The 19,781-nt window shown below is 33.9% G+C and overlaps 2 protein-coding genes across 2 annotated transcripts in view; one reads left to right on the top strand and one right to left on the bottom strand.

Annotated features, from left to right (window-relative positions):
* The first annotated feature begins 9,945 nt into the window (after positions 1-9,945).
* LOC106105035 (pro-resilin) lies at positions 9,946-14,818 on the top strand. Its single transcript, XM_013285254.1, has 2 exons — positions 9,946-10,049; positions 14,065-14,818. The coding sequence occupies exons 1-2, from the start codon at positions 10,032-10,034 to the stop codon at positions 14,515-14,517; spliced, it is 471 nt and encodes a 156-aa protein (XP_013140708.1). The 5' UTR covers positions 9,946-10,031; the 3' UTR covers positions 14,518-14,818.
* A 2,753-nt stretch (positions 14,819-17,571) lies between these two features.
* The window catches only part of LOC106104968 (chondroitin sulfate synthase 1), a 7,884-nt gene continuing 5,674 nt past the window's right edge, over positions 17,572-19,781 (bottom strand). Inside the window, exon 4 of the mRNA XM_013285162.1 lies at positions 17,572-19,777. Within this exon, the coding sequence (XP_013140616.1) occupies positions 19,565-19,777 (213 nt within the window). The 3' untranslated portion in view covers positions 17,572-19,564. The remainder of the gene's footprint in view (positions 19,778-19,781) is intronic.

Below are 19,781 nucleotides of genomic sequence, written 5' to 3'. Positions count from 1 at the left end.
TACAAAGACGTATCGTGTCCGAATAAAAAGGCGTGTTGACGCCACTCATGATGCAGTTAATGTGATAATTTAATTACGACTTGTAGCAATTTATTTTCGTCGACTGACGGATGTGTTGAGAGTACTGACTTCACCTTTGACACATATGTCTTCAAATAAAGTGACTATCAAAGTTTACGTAGTGAAAGTCTTGTCAAATTTAATAGTAACAATCTTGCTAATTGTAAACACGAAAGTTTGTATGGTTGGATGTTGTAGTTTGTAGCCTAAACTGCTGAACGGATCTTGACATAATTTGGCACAGATGTAGAACATAGCATAGAACTTCTTCCATGAAAATTTAATTCCATGCGGACGTAATTGCGGACGAAAGCTACTATTAGTATAATCTTTATAGCATACCAGCTTTCGCCCGCGACTCCGTCCGCGTGGAATTAGTAAACGTAAGTAAGTAGTCTATGTGTTCTCCCAGACTGTTCTCTACATTTAAGCCAAATCACATCGAAATCCGTCCAGCCTTTTAGGCTACAAACTCTAACAAACATCCATTCATCCATCTAAACTTTCGCAATTATAATATTAGTAAGATAGAGTCTATGAAATGCCTTTCGTTTAAATCCACGGTTTCCATTTGGGTCTTTGTATCTCGTGGTTCTAATACATCTTTGTCTTCTACTCTCTTCTCTACTGGTTCTGTAAAGAAGAATCGTGAACATGCGTAAAACTAACAGGTTGCAATTCTTCAAGGATGTTAAGATATAATGTAGCGTTGCAAGGCTAGTTCAATTGACCTTATGCTTTGCTCTGGTCGAGGCCGAGTCATGCAGTTGAATATCGTTCATTGTCCTACGCCAAATAACATCTGTGAAGTTCTGTCACATAGGCCAGATTTATTTATTTATATAGAAAAATCCAACCTATGATAGTAAATACTTATGAAAAAAAATTAAAAAAAGGCTAATTTAGGATCTTATATTCTCACATGAGACATGGTAGTTCATCATCATCAGCATATACATCATACATCATATACATCCCCTCCGAGGGGCTCGGAGACTACCCTAATAAGGGGTGACTACCACGCTGGCCAAGTGCGGGTTGGTTGACTTCACACATATTGTTGAATTTCTTCGCTGATTTGTGCAGGTTGCATCACGATGTTTTCCTTCACCGTAAGAACGTCGGGTAAATTATGTACATATGCAAATTCGAAAAATCGAAAATAGACATGGTAGTTAGTCAGAAATAAAAAATCTTGAAATATGTGGTAATTCTCTAATATCATAATAGCTACTTTATACATCTACTAGCTTTCGCCCGTGACTCCGTCCACGAGGAATTAAGAAAAACACAAGTTAAGTTGTTCTTCCAGACTATAATCTACGTCTATGCCAAATTTCATCGAGATCCGTACAGCCGTTTAGGCTAAACTCTAACAAACATCCATCTAAACTTTCGCATATATAATATTAGTAAGTTGAACTATTTCTCAATAAACAAATTTTATATCTGTAATACAAGATTCTAATGGTGCATAATTTGTTCATTAATAATTGCGAAATAAAATAACGCGACTCTTGATTTGGATTTGAATATTTTAATAACATTGAGATATAAATAATAATAACTATTGATAATTTATACAAAAAATGACAATGATAAAGAATTAACCTCACAATAGTATAGTAATTTGGAATAATTTAATCCATAATGAGGCTGTTATAAATGCGTTTCCACTGCCGAAAGGTCTGTATAACAAGAACATATTTTCCTAAATGAAAACCTACTTTAACATTTGTAGTTATTAAATATTCTATTGCAGATACTACGGTAAAAATAAGTGTAACAAATAGTATAAAAAACTTGTTTTTCAAACACATTTTAAATCAAACGTGAATCCTTTTTTACCGAGACTCACTTGCCCGGCGCGTTGTTTTCGAATAATTATGGTCGATGTCCATAATATTAATCAGAAGTCAAAGTTTTAACACATGTTTTACTAAACAATGTAGTTATTACTATATTGGGCTTCGAAGATTGCTTAAACGTATTGCTTGTAAATCTAACTAATATTATAAATGCGACTGTAGACAGATGGATGTTCGTTACAGTCTGAAGCCTAAACCGCTGTACGTAGCGCAGATGTATATGGAAGAACACATACTGAGTTTTGTTTAAATACCATGCGGACAAAGTCGCGGGCAACAGCTACTTATTCAATAAAGCATATGATCTTTAAGCGGTAACGACAAGCGGTACAGTTCAGTAAGCGGTACAAGGACGTGGAATCTCCACGACCGCTCACTTTCCACGAGACCGCTAATGTTACGTCAAATTCGCATCTTCAACTTCCTTTCTCAGATCTTAAGTCGATATAAGTAATATTTGGCGATATCTTCTACCGCTCAAGGAAGCTGTAGGAAGGGAATGTAGCGACTGCATAAAGAGATAGTAGGTACCGAGGAACAAGGATATTTTTTGTTTTAGACCGAAAAAGGATACATACATTATATTTTTTTTATCTATGTTACGGCATAAGTCCGCCCCTAGTGGACCGATTTTGAAAATTTATCCGAAAGGTAGTGCTTGCAGGTGGGTCCTATTTTTTGTTTATTTTTTGGAGTCATAGACTACAGCGTCTTAAATAGTTTTGTAAGTTTATGGATGAAAAATTTTGTTCTTCGTTTTAAAATAAGGCGGTTAGACTTTAATTTAGTAGCAGATTTTATGCGAAAGTCTGACACGGAATAAAAATTGACCATACCTTTTAGAATACTGAAATACCAAATGCAAAAGTACTAAAGTAATATTCCTACGTTTCCTAATAAAAATAGTTTTCAACGATTTATTTACAAGACTTTCCAGAATTTCGTGTAACGAGTAACGAGAGGCATAATAAAAACTGCGGAGTTCCAGAAGCATCTTCATTCGTATCACTATTCAACTGTCATAGACAATTTTTTACATTTTTAATTTAGTATTGAACGCAACAACAAGGTTGTTTGACGTCCCAATGTCATTATCGATGGTGTTTGTCCTTGTATGGGTGATGAAATTGTGTTCCTTTCGATTAATCAATGCCTTTCTAGGTCACGGACAAGACTTCTAAATTATCTTTTAAGCGTTAACACACACTACTTCGTGGCGTAGGATGTCAGCAATCACAGCATATTTTCGAATAATTCATTCTTTAATAAAAAGTCCTACACTTACGTCATGCTTTAGACTATATATTTTCACGCCATTAAACTTAGGGGGTAAATATTTTGGATAAAAACCCTAATGTGGGAAAGGGACCATAAGTTCCTGCTAACATCAAGAAAATTAGATTGCCAAGGGTTGTCATGTCATGTCATTTTGACATTTGCTATTGATAATTTGACAAATGTAAACAGTAAAATACAATTTTCATAATTTCAGGCGGATGAACCCGCACGGGAACAGCTAGTTCAACACACACTACTTCGTGGCGTAGGATGTCAGCAATCACAGCATATTTTTGAATAATTCATTCTTTAATAAAAAGTCCTTCACTTACGATACGCTTTGGGCTATGTATTTTCACGCTATTAAACTTATGGGGTAAGTAAATTGGAAAAAATCCTTCATGTGAGAAAGGGACCATAATCTACAAGCTGCCAACATTAAGAGAGCAAGGTTATTATGGTAATAGTTATTTTGACATTTGCAATTAAGAAAGACAATTAAATTTATGCGGATGAAGCCGCACGGGAACAGCTAGTTCTTAAATAAAGAGTATAAATATTTATTACATAGCGGTTTGTCTATCTGTTCATCAACAGGAGTCTGTAATTATATTTATTCATGTGAAAGTTTTGAAATGCGAATTTTAAATCATCTTAATTACTTAGGACTTCAAGCGCTTATGTTAATAGATTTTGATTAAGCACGAGACTGTCTAGACGGACAGTGTGATCTACAAGCTATAAATATATCGTTAATTACTTTAGTGTGCGCACAACATTGACTAAACTATCGCACAACTGTTTTGCGATCGTCGATTGTTCTCAGACAATTCAATTGTTTAGTTGCACAACTATACACAGTAGTGTGCGCACCATATAAACTCATAGGAATCAAACAGTTATGCGATAGTTTAGTCAAAAGTCAAAGAAACTACAGAAAAAAATTGAAAGTTTTCTAAGTTGATGTCTAAACTTAAAAATAACTTGGGGATTACGCTGGTTAATCTATTTTATGTTTATATCTATACTATTATAATAAACCGTAAACACCCACTTCTTTGTTGCCTAAGATGTCAGCAATCACGGGATATTTTTGAATAGTTCTTTTTTTAATAATAAACCCTACACTGACGTCACGCTTTAGGCTATATATTTTCACGCCATTAAACTTAGGGGGTAAATATTTTAGATAAAAATCCTAATGTGGGAAAGAGACCATAAGTTACTGCCAACATCAAGGAAGCAATTGTCATTTGTGCATTTGAATTTTGACATTTCATGCGGATGAAGCCGCACTGGAACAGCTAGTAGCTTATACGAGTACAGCGTAAGCTCTTTCAAATGACATCTAAACTGAATAATATAAACCAATTTCACCAAATTAACTGAAAGAGAAAAAAATATTTTTGAATTACAAATTTTTATGATAAAATCTTCTTAACTCAACACAAGAGAGTGTTTCTTACGTTACTGATATGTTTAATTACAATAGAATGTAATAAAAATGGTAAAATTAAATATGTAAAAACTCAGAATTTAACAACAAGCAATTTGGCAGTAATTATTACATGTGGTCAAATTGCGGCAATCTCCCGACATGATGCAATACGGATATCTAAATCCGTTTATATGATAATGAAACATTATTTTATATCACTGCACTGATAGACTTATTGTTGTTAAAAAATCCTTGACACTCAAAGAGGGAACTCGCCAAAATCTATTCAGTTGTAGCCTACATGAAGATAATCGGCATAAAAAATGCACATATGTACATACCCAAAAATTACAGTCGTATAAAAAAAACATACAGACGAATTGAGTACCTCCTTCTTTTGGGAAGTCGGTCAGAAATGTAACTACATTGAATTAAGATAATAATAGTGAAAAGCAGTTAATTCTAATATACATGCGATACGTACTAATATAAATGCGATTTGGATGGATGTTCGTTCTCTTCTAGGACAAACGGATCTCGCTGAAAGGCATAATTCTAGAACATAGTCTGGAAGAACAGATAGATTTTTTTAACCGCGTGCAGATGAAGTCACTGGCGACAACTAGTGATGCGTAATTGTTTTTGGTAGACTATTTTACTATACAATACTAGGGCATGTTTTAATTATTCATTCATTATGTACGCGCATTGCACAGCACCAAACTTTACGTGTGCGGAATCTCTACTCTAAACTGCCGACCCTGTCTGCGAAGGCCACTGCATCTATGCGCATACAGAACGCTGTTAAAAAACTACCATATGTATTCAACACTTGTTAACTGGCATGTTGTAATAGAGGTTAGAATAGCTTCAAAAAGCCGCCATTTTGGAAAAAAAAGTGGATGAAAGTATTAAAGACGTGAAGTTGGAATAAAATAAATGAAAAGAACTGATAATCACGAAATATTGCGAAATTTAAGGTTAAAATAAAACAATCATGCCAACTACAAGCTTAATAAAAAGTAAGTATTGAATTTTAGGACGTAATGTAGCGATGGATGTGTTTTGTTTTTAATTTCTTTTTTTATTGACCAATATTGTGTCTGCGCCAATGTTATGCCAGTAACATAGCCCGTAGCTATACCGTACTCTCTACAATTTACGCATGTCATCGTTGATCGATGTAACAGCGGCAAACCGCGTGATTTATGATGGAGCCATTTCACGCATAAAAACCATAGATTATTAATGATAAATAGGACATATTGTATTATTAACAAGTAAAATGTACAGACACTCGAAAGCTATAATTTTATTCGTGTTCTAAATGCTAATTACTTTTGATTAATCTAGACTTCTTGAGCAATAATGTTACAAACAATACAACTAGAATTTGATTACGTGTTACCTAGACTAGCCTTAGATCTAGTCTTTAACTGAACACTAGGAAGTGCAGACACGAATTTTATACAAAGAAAACATTCGAGGTCAATGAAGACACGTCGCAATACAATATTTTTCTAAAGCGCGCAAGCCTCATTAGTTTTTTTAAGGCCGTAGTAGAAAAAATTGAGAGCTTACGTTATTTCTGACATTTCATAATTTGTCAGATTTCGGACACAAGTCATAAGCGGTACCGTTAACACACTCTGTATAATTTGAATACTTTTTTATCTGTGATACTTAAAGAATAGTGTGAATATTAATCATTGATAAAGAAAATCTACTGAGAAAAAAGACAACAACTTAATTTTAAAAGCATGAAATATTTGACATAATTTCTAGTTCTAACTTTTAAGTTTAAAAATAACATTGTAAGATTAATTCACTATTTATTGAATGCTACTCTTTTGGAATGTGTTAATTATTCAGAAGTCATTTGTTACAGCATTTTATGCACAATAAAGCATTATTTTTTTATATTTAAGACATTTATTTACTAATATTAACGTTATTCAAATCTGAATTATCTTTGCAATTAATTAATTTTATTGACTCACAAATATACATTGTAAAACAATTAAGTTTTTTTGAATTTTAACAATTTATTTATTAATTTAAAAATTAGTTTAACAGTATCAAAGTTAAACTACGCTAAATTAAATATTTAAAGTTAATCGTTTTAACGCTTCCGCGTATGTATTTGGGACACACGTCACTAATCGTAGATAACCTCATGCCGTTATTTTACGCTTGAGAAACTAAAGTCTGAATGTGTTCCGAATATTGTTGAAAGATGATGCGTAGATTATTCTCACACACTCCATTGTTTTAAATTGCAAATACATTTTATTCGCAAGATGGCGCTATTCAAAATACGTGTAGTAAAATAAATCATACTAATGTTATAAATGCGAAAGTTTAGATGGATGGATGTTTGTTAGAGTTTATATCCTAAACGGCTTAACGGATTGCAATGAAATCAGGTATGGATGTAGAGGATAGTTTGGAAGGACACATAGGACACATAGCCTAACCTATGGTACTCACTTTTGTTTTTTTTTTTAATTTCCCGCGAACGGAGTCGCGGGCGAACGCTAGTAATTTAATATCGGAATTTGTTCATACAATATAGAAAATGTTTTTAAAAAATTCTATTGTAGATTTATTTTATCTTTTTCTAGTATTCTAATTTTAATCTAGTTTTCAATTTATCTAAAGATCGTTGGTTTTAAACTAACATCATCGTCACTTTCATTACCTTTTGTCTGCTCACAGCTGGACATAGACCTTCCTCACTACACAGTTCGCACTCCTCCGCCTTCCACGAGCTGAAATAAAAAAAAGACAAGAATTATTTTCGATTGTTAATATTCTTAAAGATTTTGTAACATAAAGGTCAGAATAATTTAGTCGAGAAACTTTAAAATCATTATAACATGTGTTTTAATTAGCACTTAGCAAACTAAGCAACCAAATTCTACAGCTCAATGCCTTTTGACCACAAACAACTTGATATTAAACCTTTCGATATACATTGGTTAGCTACTGTCTAAGATGCAATAGACTTTCAACACTATTTGTGGAACATACGACATACGAATACCATCCTTTCGTAGTTGATGTACCGCAAGTTCGAACGAAAAAGTTCCTTCCTCGTGCGTACTGTAAAGGGTTGGAACATGTTGCCAGCATCAGTTTCCCCGTTCAAATATGACGTGGGAGTCTTTCAAGAGAGTGAACAGCTAGCTAGCTAGCGCGTACCATCTTTCGACTGCGTCACTTCCTTCAGGTGGGATCGTGGTTAAGCTAGCTTATCAAATATAATAAAAAACCGTGCCTTCAATGAAACAAACTAAATGGGATGAGATTCTCGTGACATTCAAATGGGATGTCAAAATCCTTTGGAACATTTAGAAGGGGATAAATATTCCAAAATATATCACTTGAATATTCATAAAATTATAGTTAATATTCTGTTAACCGCGAAAGCGTCATTAGATTACAATTTGTAATGCCGAAACATGTTCCCCGCTTGCAAATTACTTTTGCATTTGCGATTATATTGAAATATGAAACATTCAAGATAACATACGTAGAAATTGTACGATTTCTCTTTAATTCACTTTTCGTATAATTTAAAAGTTAAAAAAAACTTGGTTAAATTATCTTATTTGACGTCTAAATCACAATAATTGTATTCAGGTAAATCACTATACCACACTCATTGTCGGAACATTGGCAGAATTCCCAGTTTCCAGTTCATTACACTTACGGCCATGGTAAAACTATTGCAACTTAATGTCAAGTACAGATACCAAACTTTAAGGCAAGAATACATGACATTACAGTAACTGGCATGTAAATAGCACAACATATGTTTTTAAGACAGCTACAAGCTACAACTTGAGGGTACGAGAAAGGCTACGAAGCTTAACACGTGTCTGCTGTTTGAATTGGCATGTAGGCGTTGTTCCATTTTAAATTTTGTTGAGTACTGTAAAATAATTGGTCAAATAATATTTAAAAACCTCTAAGTATATCTTTACTATAAACATAGGAGTATAAACTTGTATTTAATGCTGTACCCTTCCTGGAGCGATATCGTGCAAGTCACGGCTTATTCTTCTACTGCAATTGTGACGTCACAATACGCGTAATACCTTACCTTGGTATTATTATATTTATGAATGTTGCACCCTAAGTATACTAGCTAAGACAGCTTTAGGTTTACCCAGTATTTCAGTACAAATTCACCAGACATGTATAACTTACTAGCTGTTCCCGTGCGGCTTCATCCGCATGAAATTATGAAGATTTTTCTTTATTGTTTACAATTGTCAAATTATCCATAGCAAATGTTAAAATGACATGACATGACAAACCTTGGCAATCTTCCTTCCTTGATGTAGGCAGCAACTTATGGTTTCTCTCCCACATTAGGGTTTTTATCCAAAATATTAACCCCCTAAGTTTAATAGCGTGAAAATATATAGCCTAAAGCGTGATGTAAGTGAACGCCTTTTTATTTAAAAAACAATTATTCAAAAATATGCTGTAAATACTGACATCTTAGGCAACAAAGAAGTGTGTGTTTACGCTTTATTATAATAGTATAGATAGTCCTTTGCAATCTCGACTAAGAGTCTGCCGAATTAACCACTGTGAGTGATGAAAAATCTCAAGTTAATTGAATATAAAAGCTACTCTTTTATTTAAGTAAACAAAACAATTAACAAGTTCGTACACAGTACGCTTGTTTGTCGCTAGTTCCCAGTAAATATGTCGGTAATAATATGACATAACTGCAGATTAAACAACAAATAAGACACGTTTATATATCCCTTTCTTATATTAGTACTAAGAGCACTTGAAACAAACATGCAAGTATGCATATAACTATATTAATGTAGACACGAGAGAGGCGAGTCATGATCGCATAATCATGGACCGTAGTCTCTGTCTACCCCTTTGAAATAAAGTTGTGAAGTATTAATATTGCACTTTAGTATTATAAAGCGACGGATAGAGATGCATGAGAACACTAAACGTAACATTCAAGGATATGTGTAGTTTTGAAATAACGAAGTTTTAACCTGTTCGAGATTTTTCCCACACGTTCCTACACTCATTTTAGTTCCACAACAGTTATGAAATTCGATATCAGCAAACTCAGTGATGACATCTGATACCTCTGGATACTAGATTGGGCCTAGTACTTTAAACTATGATCGCGTGCAGTGTACAACCTTCGACCTCTAATCGATGGTCGAAAAAATTGGCGTGACGCCCTCTAATTAGATAATTTCCTATCCGATAGCAGCATCTCCCAGCTTACACAACCCGTCCTTTCTCCTCCCCACCGCACCGCACACGCTATATAGACTTACTGCACTCACAATACATCACACCAGTTCGCTTTGAACCCCAGTGACATCGCTAGCAACATGAGAACCTTCGTAGCGGTAAGTGTCCGCGACGTGACCAGTGATTAGTGATGTGCCATTCTCAAATCATACAGTGCATGTACGTGAATTGTGAACCGTATCCTATGAAACGGGATTCGTCTTGAGAATTTTGTATTCGTAAAATAAATATTGACAAAGGATTGCACTCGAATGATTTTAGAACGGACATCACTGTTGTAATAGATATTAATTTAATTAATCCTTTTTTAATTGATTTTAAAATAAATTTCATATTTAGATTATTCGTATTTACAACTCAAGAATTTTGATGTTTTAGAATTTGGCGCCTAAATAATAGAGAAGTTAATAAATAAATAATTTGCCTGAAAAACCGGGAATCGAATCAAATTAATTTCATGATAGCGCCATCTATAACTTGTCCTAATGAAAGATTTCGAACTAGTAAAATATTTGGTTTTCCTAATAAACTTTTTAAAATACGTTATTGTACTATAATGTCTCCTTTATCCAAAATAGGTTATAATCTATATGCAAGGATGCTTGTATTTTATAAGCTTTACAATGGAATACTAAAACGCGCGAAAACCTTAACTAGTTTCGGAGAGAGCATCGCACACTAATGCGATACTCTCTATGTATATCGGACGAAAATAAACTAAATCACGTGATTTTTTATTGTGACCAGTTTTATTTTAACTTTATAGGAGCCAAAGTTTGTGGCTTACTTTTTTAGTCAGTCAAAAATTTTCTCTAAACACTATTTTTACGATTATTCAGAATTTCATATTATTTTTTGTAAAAAATACCATTTTTTCTTTCCGTACATATTTTACTAAAATATTGTAAATCGCAAAAAAGGTGATACAATAATTTTAAACTCAAAACTACGCACAATAATGGACATAAATTGTGAACTTTGGTCTTTTCCCTTTCTGCATAAAATCATAAAAACATTCTAATACGCATTGTAAAAGTATTAATACGTAATTTACTAGTAATATACTTATCGTAACTTACATTAACTTGGATTACGTAACTCTAAGTTTTCCCTTCGCTAAGTTGCGAAATGTCAAAGACTGCACCGGGTCGGAGGTCAAGCGCTTCCACGCAATACAACGAAATTGTACCAGAAACCAGATACTAAACTATCACATACTTATTTACCAAATTCCTCGTCTATACTAATATTATAAAGAGGAAAGATTCATATCTTTGTATGTATTGAAATAACTCAAAAACTAACGGGCATATTTCAAATGTGTTTTAGCAACAAATAGCTACGCTATCACTTAGTAACATAGGCTACATTAAAAAATTATTACCACGCGGACGAAGACGCGAGCAACAAATAGTATTAATATATTATAGCTTAGACTAGTCATACATAGTCACAGTTTTTATTCAAACTTTCGTTAACTTAGAAATAGATAGCTTCCATAGACTAGCGTTAATTATTTCAAGTAATTCTGTAAGCAATGATAATATGCACCATTCATAAAAGTAGAATTAACAAGAGATTATTATAAAACAATTTTAATTTAACACCAAAGAAAGTATGGATGGATTCTGAGAAAGAAGATGCGTCAGAGTTAATTCAAACATAACGGCTGATAGAAATGTATGGAAGAGTTACTGTGCCGACCCTCACTAAAGGACATTAAGTTAGTAGTGACATCTTTAAGTCTTAGTTAATTAGACGAGTAATTTTAATTAATACGTATTTCTGCTAATTATTCTAGTCCGAATTTTTTAGATCAGCCATCACCTAAATAGCTGAATAACTCATGCGGTCACATCAAACGGTTAACCTTCTATTGCATGTTGAAATCGATTTTGTTCATTCCATTCGATTCTAAGCGCCCCCGTGTTTGGAATCGATAATTAGTCGATTACGAATGTAATGACGTAACCAACTAACAATGCGCGGGAAAATTTTGACAGCTGTTTATGCTCTATGTTAGTTACTCTATGATCTTATTTTTTTATTTCAACCAGATTCAACTTTACAATAGCAAAATGGAATCCTATAAAAGTGTTTTAATAATATTCCGTGTTATTAAATAAATTATTTTTGGCGCCACTTTCTTTCACAAATTATGTCTAAGTAGCGTTTATTTGTTAATAAATAAATAAACCATAGAGTAATGGCCGTGTCGGTGGCAGACCATAAATTAAACATTCACCGCAGAGGTGGCTACCGGCCGCAAACAGTACGCCCGTAAAACTTTTAGTACCCGCATATTGACTCACTAGGGTGACTTCACGTTTCATATTCAAGCGGAATTTATTTACCTATATTGCAAACGAAAAACAAATATTTAAAAACATGCCCAGAGCACGTTTAATTCACCAAGGGTGACGCTTAGTGTAGATATAAAAACTACATTACTTGACTACTTTTGTAGCTATGACTCTGAGTATCGTCATGATAAAAGATTGGATAAAGTTATTTTTGTAATATAACTCATGAAAAGTATATAGCATTATATGTCAAACACATGTCTCGGATTAACAAAATATATGGTTACCCTATTTCAGAGCTTGTCGATACATTAGCCGCGATATTAACTAAATGTTATGATTCGAATTCTTCAATTTTATTTAACTTTCACTGAATTAAAAATTCCATTAAAATTAATTCGGATTGCTTTAATTTGAATTACTAATTTTTAAATACACTATGTTTATGTAAATGGGATAAATAAAAGTTTGCAAGATTTCCGCTCATTTAGCGGAAGACATATTGTGATGTAATGAGGTCGTCTTTATAGAAAGCATATATTTTTTTAATCCAAAAGATAATGGCTATGTCTCGTGTATAAAAATAATTATTCGAAATTTCTTAAATATTCGGGTAGAAATACGCTTAAAATTGCCGCAGTCGTATTTTTCTATAAATTCAACGATTTTATTCTATTTATGCTCAATGACTTGCATGTTTAACATAACAGATCTAAATATTTCTAAATTGAGGTTAGAAATATTTTAATAGAGTCAAACATTATTGGCGGGAAACGATCTCCACGCCATCTGTTACGTAATTTTGTAACTTCCCTGACCTATGATAAAGCACTTTCACTCTAGTAAAGGATAATAAATACAGTTTACTGCGATAAAAATTGCAACGAGCGCTATTGTAAATTATAGTTATGTAAATCCTAAAAGTATTCCTTTCTAATGCCTAATCTAGATTCGCTAGATGCACGTTTGTGACCTAAAGCCATATTTAACGAGTCGTGAATCGTTACAATTGATATAAACACAATGCCACGATTGAAAGTATAGTACGATTTAAAATATAGAAAAGGTTTAATCCTGCTAGAATCTAAACATCTTTATTACTTGGCGTAGCTTTTACAATATTATAGAATAGACGTTTTTAAAAATGTAAAAATTACATCCGCTTCGATGTCTATCAATAGTCCGAATTTCACTGCGTTCCTAAGCAAAAAGAAAGTGAAGATTGTCGATAAATTTTAGAAAACCAGAACCTAGCGTTATCACTTGACCTCGCGACGCACATTTCACTCGCCAATTAACCTGAGAGCTGATAAAAAGAGGTTTATCAACATGACATACTTATGAATTATTTTAATAGTAATTGAGGTAAACATAGACTTTCTGAATTGTTTAAAACGAGATTCTATTCTAAATAAACACGCGATGTAACGGTTTCGATGAATATCGTATTTACCATAGACTTTAAAGCACAATGTTTCACAGATGTAAAAAAGTAGAAAGCGTTTTAATTAATTGCCGGGTCTATATTTCACACGACCATTATTGTTCACCTGCCTCTTTCAAAAAATCCGATGAGAACGATTCTCGTTCACGTAACGTGCATTAGAATATTATCAATTGTCGTTTATTACATCACTCGCGGTTTCTGTTTGACAAGAAAAGGCAAAATATTAGGACACGTTTGAAAGTTAACGAATACATGTGAATTTCAGTGATTGCGTCATCATAAAAGCATTATTGTTTAGATGGAAAAGGGTAATTTAGTTAGTAATTTTACCAACAAGTACTAATGGTATATTTTGTTGTGCAGTGCATAGCCCTGGCGTTGGTGGCGTGCGCAGGCGCCGAGCCCCCATCCGGGTACAGCTACAACCGGCCGTCAGGCGGCCATGGTGGTAGCTTCAGCGGTGGCCTGAGCGGTGGCGGCCCCCTGCAGCCAGTGCCCGCTGGCTACCAGACCTCCGAAGGCCAACACGTCGACGCCCAGCTTCTGGAGCAGGTGCGCCAGATCCTCCTTAAGGAGGAAGCATCTTCCGGTTCTGGCGGCGGTCACAGCGCGCCCTCCTCCTCTTACGGCGCTCCATCCTCCTCCTACGGCGTACCCTCCTCCTCATACGGCGTACCCGGCTACAGCAGCCGCGTCGTAGACATCAACCTCGAGGGTGTCCGTCAAGCCATTCAGGTCGCACAATACGAGCAGTCAGGAGGCTCCAGCGGTGGCTACCCCTCAGCCCCCTCGGGCAGCTATGGCGCCCCCTACTAAACGTACGTTCAACGCGTTCGTAATTCGGGCGCAACGCCATCTCTCGTCCGAATAGTTAAACCAATGGACCGCTGGTCACGTACAATGTAGGTGACCGCGGTCGCTGCCAGCTCGGCCAACGCCTGCGACTGTGCGCGCTCACGGGTCTGACCGGCGGGGGGACAGTCGCTCCAATTCTCACGCGAAGTGTCTCCCCGCCGGCCTTCACTCCTTGTTTTGTATAAAGTTTATTGTTAATGTAGTTTAATTTATTTTTAAGTTTTTTTTTACAAAAAAACAATAAATACATTTCGACACCGTATACCTTTGTTTCACTTTGAACAGACTGCCATAGGTTACATACTAGTAAGTAACATTCTCTAACGAAAGGTCACGACGTAACCAGGATAAGTATTTTATGAGGCCCTTCTCCAATTGACCAATTGCTGTTTGATACACCTATTGCTAAATCCATTCCTTTTGTTTTGCAACTTAGAATAGAAAAGGTTTCACGTTAATTGTTTAAAGTGAAAACATGCGAATATTACAATAAATCAATTAGATGAGATATGGGTCTACTTAAGATCCATTCTAAAATATTACGCGACCACAAGCACCATCATTATTATCACTTGTAGAAACTTTAATGAACTCTGATGCATTAGTACATTTTCATGACTAATGATCGGGCCACGAAACTCAATACTTATCAATTTCAAAACTTTGGTTTTACTTTTTGTAATTAATATCACTGGACAAAAAGTACTATTTAATAATTTAGAATGTTTACGAATTAAGAACATTTACATAAATAGCATTAAAATGTGAAATATGCTCTAAGTCTCTTTAGGAAAAAAATATAAACGAATGATGGTTCGGCTGTGCTCGGCTTAGGACTGTGCCCCTAGATTATTGCATGCAAGTAATCCTTTGTAACGTAACTAGCTTACGCCCGCGACTCCGTCCCATGGCATTAAAAAAAGTGTGTACCTATGTGTTCTTCCAGACTCCAGACTAACCTCTACATCAATACCAAATTTAATCGAAATCCGTTCAGCGGTTTGGGCTACAAACTCTAACAAACATCCATCCATCTAAACTTTCGCATTTATAATCTTAGTATGATTTACATTACTACGAGTACAAAAGATAAAGAATTGAATATAGTACATTGCTAAATAACCGCAAGTTTCGTAGCCACAACTGCTGACCTGTCGCTACCCACGGATCATTATCATTGAAGCGCAGTCCAGGGGTGGTGAACCTTTACATATAAGTGTTATTGTTTATTAATACGGTTATTGACGTGCCATCAAATATTTCTGACTATAATTATCGGGTCCATTTCATAGCGGAGTGCAGCTTGTCACTATAATATTAACTTCATACTTTTTTCGTACAAAATGAATTTTATAATCAGTGAAGTGCTGAATATTGTCGGGTGCCAGTGGTTGGCCACCCCTGGTCTAGTCGCTTCAAATCTGCGTGTTGTTCGTAACCAAGTCAGTAAAATCGTTGAATTTCGCGTTTGTTTTGTAATGCGTTCTATAAGAAAGAAACACAGTAATCATCATAAAGGGGTTCTGTAATTAATTATAGGGTATTCAAAAATGTCTGCTGACCCTACTATCATCTCAATGCATTACATAAAGTTACATAACTGACGAGCATAGACAATAGCCTGCGGACTGATGCTGCTGCTCTATGGCGAAACATCTAATTGTCTATTGCAGTCCGTGCGAAAGTTTCCTTAATTGTTGCGGTAATGTCAGGCACGCAATACCACGAAGAAGTTGCCAAAGATTATGTGAAGTGGCAGCCTGAATAACATAGTTTAAGATGCTGATAGGAAATTTTTCTACTTCGAATCTTGGGTTGATTGATCAGTAGGCCGATCGGCCTAACGCGAAAACCTAACCTTCCACTCATTGTCTTCGAAACGTTTCAATGTGTTCTTATGCAGTTTAGCGAAAGACTTTTTACTTTTGTAAGCATGCTGTATACAATATGAGTTCGGGCGTTTCGACACTATCTGGTTAGTTGTAAAAAATGGAGCCAGTCAGTCGCGTCAGTAAAAAAATAAATAAGGTGTTGTGTAACCAAGATCATAAAAATTCTGGAAATTCAATTGCCTTCTTTGTTATAACACATTCTGATATGCGCAAAGGAAGTAGTGCCACATTGTACCGCAACATGGCGAGGGTTTTTTAATCTGTTTAGGATATATTCCCGCGATATCCAGTGATTAATCTATAAAAAATGAAACAAACTATAGGTGAAAAATATATTTTATTTCGTACTATTTTCATTCAATTTAATCACTTTCGAATCACAATACTTGATATAAAAAAGAAACCGTAATACAATATAATAAACACTGTACATACGTTTAGATAATTAACTACTTAGCACTAAAATATTGGCACTTAGTGAGCACAAAGTAACATTTACAGCATCTTTACGTAAAAAATACTTATAATAATAATACATTTATAACCTAGAATTTGTTATTTAATAGGTCAGCACCATTCTGCCAGAACACTATTAATCGGAATATTTGTCCTTTACAAATTAAAAAAAGAAAACATTATTACTGGTTGCTTTTTATAACTGGTTATTTTAATATTTAAGAATGTAACATTGTCTTGTTAAAACATTTTATAACATTTCCGATTACATTAAAAAAAGCGTAGTTGTAATAACATAAAAAAAAGAAAGAGTTAAAAGTGGACCTCTATATTTACCGGATAGGCTATAGGTTAAAGAATTTTGTGCCTAAATGATTTTCGCCATGTTGCCGTTGGCGTCAACGGAGAGACACAAATGTAACTTCAATGGATACTTTTAGTCGAAGGCGCAAAAGCTATCATTTCTCAGTACCTATCTGGTCTGTTTCTATAGAGATCATTGGTGGATGTTGAAAAAATTAAACATAACCATGGAATATCTTTGGTCTATTCCAATAGCTTTAACAAATAGCGAATTATTATTAACAACTAAACAAAAACAAAAAGAAATTCCTGGCGATTAGTTTAAAGGTAATTTAAAACAAGTAAAGTGGATAGGAATATTTTTAAAAAACTTATGAAACATTTTTAAAATGATATTGAAAGTAATCTTTTAATTAAAATTATTATGCTTCCTTGATCACACAATACAAATTACGAGATATAAAATTATCCATAACTGCAAAAGGAATGATGAAATTACAACGTATAAAAATAGCTAAATATCACGAAATACACGAATTAATTTAATTCACAAACATAAAAGCGCACATGTAAAATATTTACTCAAAAAACAACTGAATTCAAATTAAAACTAAAAACTCTAAAATGATATCGAGTACAGTCGAAAACAAAATATCTTGAGGATTTTATTACTTCAAGTGCCTTTAACCTGTGTAAATGGACAGATAACAAATGGTAAGTGTCTATTTGATTTTCGCCATCTGCCGGTGACGTCGCAGTTTGTAATGATGGTCCATTTATACAGATCACTGAACAGTGCCGAAACACTCGGTACAAATATTGTCATCTCTGTCCTTCCCTTTTGTAAACAGAAACAGAAATACAAAGTGAATACATTAGAATTTAGCAATAAATCTGAGGAAGTATCATATTTGCGAGGTAAAAGTTAGTACTTTAACAATTATTGAGCAATTATAATAGAATAGAATTGGAAAGGCAGAGAAATATTAAATGTATTCAAATAGAAAGCATGGACCTTTGTGTAAAATAAATTATTTTAAAAATTTTACATTAAATGGTTCTACAGTTATTATAAAATATCTATATTTTACGAGTTAGCAGCCACAAATGGACATTGTTTAATAATAAATTATTCACTTTTCATTAATAAGTAATTATTGCCTTTATATACATTTCTGTAAAACTATAGCTGTTATACAAATTTATTTCACAACCGTTCAGGGTTTGAGTATTTTCGTCGATTTCTTTAAAAAAAAAAACATACCAGTATATTAAGAAAAAAGACAGTAAAAGGAGACAATTTTGTTAATGCTGTATTGCTTTTGATAGTATCTTCCTAAAAAAAGATAAGTGGCAAAGAGTATGTGGTGAGAAGCAGACACATCAGAGCGGGGGAAAAATCATAGATTAAAAAGTGTGAAAGAGATGTTATTACGACAAAGAACTATCGTGTTTATTAGATAAGAAACTGATTAGTACGCTTTGCATACTTTGATTTAAATTTTAATACGGTAGACATGTTTTTTAGTACATTTTAAATTATTTTATAACAGATTTTTTTTATGAATTAGAAAAATTCAATTTCTGTATTGCTGTGCATTGAAATATTTTCAATATCTCTTATCATTAACGAGGTCATTTTGTTTGGCACAAAACTTTCATCAAATCCTATGTTCTAATAGGATTCTTAAAGATTTCTATTAAAACAATATTAAAATGCTAACTGTATCCCCTCAAGTATTTTTAGTAATTAATAGTCTGATTCTTAGGAACATTTAATTATTATTCTATATTACCTAAGTTCTAAATGCATCTAAAAATATGGATTTTCGACATCTCACTTTTATCTACGTATGACAATAAATTAATAATGCAAACAAAACTGTACAGCTCAAAGCGAAAATAATACAAACACACCATAAAACTAATTTCTATATGTCATTGTTAGGTAACTAAAAAAACTACGCCTGTACAAACGTTGTAAATACTTCGATTAAAAAATCCAAGGAAAATAGTAATTCCATTTCTAAAACTAACTCATACAACAATGAAAATATTTTTATTTACATTAGTACAATAAAGTAAAATTACCTCACACGATCTCTTTCTTACATACACTGTCATTGTGGCTCATTGTTAATCGAAGTATTTAAAATAAAAGCGTAAAAAAATCATACAGCCTAAATTAAAACATATTTGTTCATGACCAATTAAAAAAATAAAGAACTTTGCTATCTATTGTCTGTTCTATAACATTATAGTCTGTGGAACAACAAAAAACATAACCTCACTTTTTCCGAATTGATACGATACATACTCTTTGTTCCGAATTTTAAGACTGGCGATATAACCCTGTATTAGCTAGCACCTTTTTCTTTAACTTCTTTTTTATCTACGTCGCCTTCGTTCGTTTGTTCATTATTATTCTGTTCCTGCGGCCACAGCACCTCCTGATGGTTCAGCATGTAGTACGCCATGTGCTTGTCGCTGCCGTACGTAGACGCCTTCGTACCCAAGCACATAAGGAACTGACTCTTCTCCAAATTCTTATCACAATCCACAGAATGAAACTTG

The sequence above is a fragment of the Papilio polytes genome, unplaced genomic scaffold (genome assembly GCF_000836215.1).
Source record: "Papilio polytes unplaced genomic scaffold, Ppol_1.0 DF823288.1, whole genome shotgun sequence".
Taxonomy (NCBI): Eukaryota; Metazoa; Arthropoda; class Insecta; order Lepidoptera; family Papilionidae; genus Papilio; species Papilio polytes.
This window is presented reverse-complemented; position numbering and strand designations above follow the sequence as displayed.